The sequence below is a fragment of the Arachis hypogaea genome, chromosome 14 (genome assembly GCF_003086295.3).
Source record: "Arachis hypogaea cultivar Tifrunner chromosome 14, arahy.Tifrunner.gnm2.J5K5, whole genome shotgun sequence".
Classification (NCBI taxonomy): domain Eukaryota; kingdom Viridiplantae; phylum Streptophyta; class Magnoliopsida; order Fabales; family Fabaceae; genus Arachis; species Arachis hypogaea.
Genome location: NC_092049.1, coordinates 17296240 through 17300805, shown reverse-complemented (window position 1 = coordinate 17300805; position 4566 = coordinate 17296240). Strand labels below are relative to the sequence as shown.

The following is a 4566-nucleotide window of genomic DNA, read 5'->3' as shown; positions in this document are numbered from 1 at the left end:
ACAAAATCAGAATCACAAATGCTTCAAATCAAAGTAAAAAAACAAATTCAGAGTTCATAAAAGCTACCTATCAGAAGGAAGAAAAGAGGGTCGGAGATCGGTGAAGATCGGCGACGGCTGAGAAGCGGCGTAGAGGCTCGGACACTCTAACGGCGAAGACGACGAAGACTGAGAAGTGGCGCAGAGGCTTGGATGCTCTGATGGCAAAGACGGCGACGACTCACTGCTTTTGTGACGTCGAGATTGAGAGGGGAGGATCTGAGCGTTGTCGGTGAGGGGCTCAGCGGTAGGAGGTGGTGGTGGCAGGTCGGCAGTGATGATTTCGTGAGAGGAAATTGTTTGAGAGAGATAGAGTCGAAGAGAGGAGAGGAGAGGAGCAAAGGACAGAAGAGAGGAGCGTAATGCAGTGTGAGTGATGGCTAGGGTTTGCTTCAACTCTCATATCTTATATACATATAATATGGGCATTTTAGTATTTTCACATAAACGGGTATTAAACGGATCCCCACGGGGTGGGTACTACTATCCCCGTCCCCGCCCCATATAATAAACGAGTCCCCGCCCCCCATCCCCGCGAGTTCAAAAAGCCCCCCATATCTGCCCCCCGGCGGGTAAATCCCCGCGGATACCCGCTCCGCCGGGGGGTTTTGCCATCCCTAAGTCCTTCCGTGCTATATCAACACTAAAAAATAACTAGATTTATTTTATTTAATATGTAATAATTGTTAAACATAATTTCAATTATTAAAATTAATTAACAAAACCTAAATAAATTGAGTGTGGATTATTCTAAGCTAATAATTTTCTGGTACACTATACTTACAAAATTTCTGAAAACCCAAAAATCCTAAGGATCATTACCAACATATGGAAACATAATTTTTACATGAGTCCTTCACACCTCTTCGTATGCATCACACGGAGCAAATTTCTATCAAACCCACTCCAACCTACTATTGCAGCGCATTAATGCTACGATTTGCCCCTTCAAGAGGGGCTTGGTGAATGTCATTCCTTCACCAAATGGAGTGAGACAATGGCGTAACGAGGTTTTACTTTAGGAAATACCAACTGTCAAGACTTTATCATTGCCACTGTCACGGGACGCATTCAGCTGACAGGTTAGGCTAGGCTACGACATGATGCTGGTGCTAATCATTCAGGTGCATTAATTACACATATTCTACCACTCAAGCTACAAACCATCCTCTTTAAGCATCATTCTTGGGCGAACTTGAACAAACACTTCAGTTTCATACTAAAATCATGAGCATCTCACTAACAGTCATTTTAATTACTCTCAAAGGGCCACCATCTCACTAACTTGCGAGTATTTTATTTATTTTTTATAATCTAATTTTATTTACTTCATTTAGAGTTTAAAATTCGTTAAAATTCGTGAATTGAGATTTAGATTATTTTATATAAAATAAATGAGTTGATATGTAACATTGAGGAGCGAAATATTTTTTTTTATTATTTATTATATTTGAATTTAATTTTTCCTACTTGACACTTTTACAAATTAGTTTTAAAGGCATATAATTTTATTTCATAGTAAAATAAGATAATATGAAAATTATATGTAGTCTTTACAAGTATTTTGAACAACACAAAATAAAGAATTAAAAGCCTAGTAATCAATAAAATTAGTGGCATAGCAGTCACAGATATGAAAATACTAATAAATGCATAATCAATGAAAGAAATAGACAAAATTTAAATATAATAAAATAAGTAATGCTATTTTTCTCGGGGCAAATAATGACAAAATTGTTGCTGGAAATAGACCTCATGCACACTATATTACATAAGTATGGAATAACATATTAAGTAATTAAGTTTAAGAATATTACGAATGATTTTTATTGTTTTATGTGTTAATGTTGTCTTGTTATGTAATTTAGTTTTATTAAAAAAAAAATTTTGTTCTATCCAACAAAATTTAGAAGTATTGTTTATACATACTTTTTTAAAAAAAAATTCTAAATACTAAATAATTTTTTATTGAAGAAATCTAACAAGTTAACAAATAAAAATATTATTCTCTAAAATGTCAATTCAAACTAAGTCTATAATAATTCTGATTAACAATAAATTTAATGTGACATACGCATAATTTACATAAATGAGTTGTGTCATTTATTCATCTAATTGATTCGATTTAATTATTTTTTTACGACAAATTCATTGACATATATTATATCCAATTATGTTATACTATAATATCTAGGCATGGAACTTAGTAGTTGAGACAATTAGGACATTATAAATTATTTTAATGTTAGCAGCTCCAATGTCTATAATGGATCAGGCATATTAGATGTGTATTTGGATTATTATTTACAAATAAGACTTTTTATATAATTGATTTTACAAACTCAAATTTAATAAAAAGTGAATCAGTGTTAAAGTAATTTATGTTTCATAATCGGTATAAAAATAAATTATAATAAAATAAATGTTGTTCGAATTACATTATTTATAATTATATTAAACAAAAATTACTAAAAAAAGACATAAATTTATATTATTCAAAACCATATTATTCTAACACTCTTTGATTACAAGTTTTTTTGAAAAGAATTTAAACTTATTTGTTGAAATTTAGTACTCTTTACGTTATAATTTTTTAGTATTCTTTTTTAGTACTTTTTTTGTATTTAAATATATCTTTCTTAATAAAATTTAAATTAAAAAAATAACATCTTATAAAAAGATACGTATTAATATAACATGATTAAAACATTTATATAAATAATTAATATTAAAAATTCTATCTAAAAAAGTACAATAATATAGATGGGTGAACATTTAAAAAAAAACCTCTAATTGATTATTTATGGTGAATGAGAGTTTAAATCCGACCTCATGTACGCGTTTAAAGAAAAATAATTAACTAGACAAAAAAAAAAAAACTATGCCGTTCAAATAAATTAATTGTGTTTTTTATTCTTTTAACACATTTGCCAAAAACGTCCTGATTCTACTTTTTTCAAACAATTACTCATCATTCAACTAACCTTTTTTAAAACCTAAAAAATAACTTTAAATTAAATAAAATCTAAATTCACTCAACTCTAGAATCTTCCTGTGAAAGTCTCTTCACATCATGGCCTGAGCCTCAATAAATCTATCTGTCAGAACCATCTTCACATCTCTCACATACTCACCTGAATAACAACAAACCACTCCATGCCCTTGTTGATTTAGACCAATCTCCTCCTAAACAACATCAGAACAACCAACCTGCTCGAAATCTGGAACGTAAAACACCTTGCCGAACCGCCAACAACGATGGAGGCCGAATTGAGAAAATTTACTTACTTCGTCATCACCAAATGAAGGAACATGGGACTCTTCACTTCCTTCGACGAGGCCAGTGCTTAGTTCATCGACTATCCAAACGCCGAATACTAGGCCTTCAACTGCCAGGCTCTAGCCCCTTGGTTCTTACATGGCGCGATTAAAGGCAATCGAGAAAGAGAAGGAGGCGCTTGATGAGATGACGCAGCTAATGGGCCAACCGGATGACTTGCCACCAAAATGCCCTCCGACCGTCGTCACCGAAAACGGCCGTCAGGCCCCTCTTTGTCGGTGTAAGTCTTTCTTCACCTCAATACATACCACAGTCTGCTAAATTTACACCCTTTTCCAAGACATGCCTAACGCCTAACTTTTCAACTTTCACACAGGGATTAACTGCATCCCACCTAGCGAGGTTGCTTCCGGTGCCTATGCCGTCAACCTTAGCATGGAAGAATTTCTCCAGAAGGTTTGCTATGGCGCCTCCTTGCCACCACCTTCCTACTTTCGTACTGAGCTGGGTGTTCGTGACACAGGAGTCGTGTATGCTTTCTCAGTCGTTCTCCCTGGGAACCCGTTGGGAGCCGACATCCACGTTAAGGGAAGGTACAGTCCTCTCGAGATAGATGCTAAGGAAGATGTTGCTTACAACATGCTTCAAAAAGTCCTCCACACCACGGATCAAGAAATACGGGACTTCAACTACTTGAAAGCAAAGATGCTTGAGAGGGCCAACAATGCACTTTCTGAAGAGGTTCAACGCCTCGAGGAGAAGTGTCGTCTCCACGGCTACGACAGCAGTTTGGACAATGTATCGCCATAGCACTCTTCCAACCTTTTATCCAATCCAGCTACATTCCACAGATCAATCGTCACATCATTAGGAGGGCTTTTAATTAGTAACGTTACCGGAAATATATTTCTATACTGCATGCTGATGTCGGTAATTGTTATGCTAAGCTTCCATGATCAATCCAACTTTTGTAATCCACTTTATTATGAATGAACTCTATTCTGATCCAAACACTAATTTACTCAACACTCAAAATCAAGTTATAAAAATTCCACCCCACATGATACACCGATAATGACCCACGCCTAATTTTATGTCTCAATACGCCACACAACCACAAACTTTTATTTATAGTTCCAACTTTTAACACCTTCTGTTTTTGGCTATCACCTGTAATTTTGACCACTAAATCTCAGGTTATCTTTTACTATAATTTTACAACTATTTTTATTGTGAAATTGGCACAA

General features: G+C 34.7%; 1 protein-coding gene across 1 annotated transcript; it reads left to right on the top strand.

Annotated features, from left to right (window-relative positions):
- Window positions 1-3137: 3137 nt before the first annotated feature.
- On the top strand, window positions 3138-4292 carry LOC140178827 (uncharacterized). The gene is made up of 2 exons (XM_072216087.1): window positions 3138-3599; window positions 3696-4292. The coding sequence occupies exons 1-2, from the start codon at window positions 3458-3460 to the stop codon at window positions 4127-4129; spliced, it is 576 nt and encodes a 191-aa protein (XP_072072188.1). The 5' UTR covers window positions 3138-3457; the 3' UTR covers window positions 4130-4292.
- The last annotated feature ends 274 nt before the right edge of the window (window positions 4293-4566 follow it).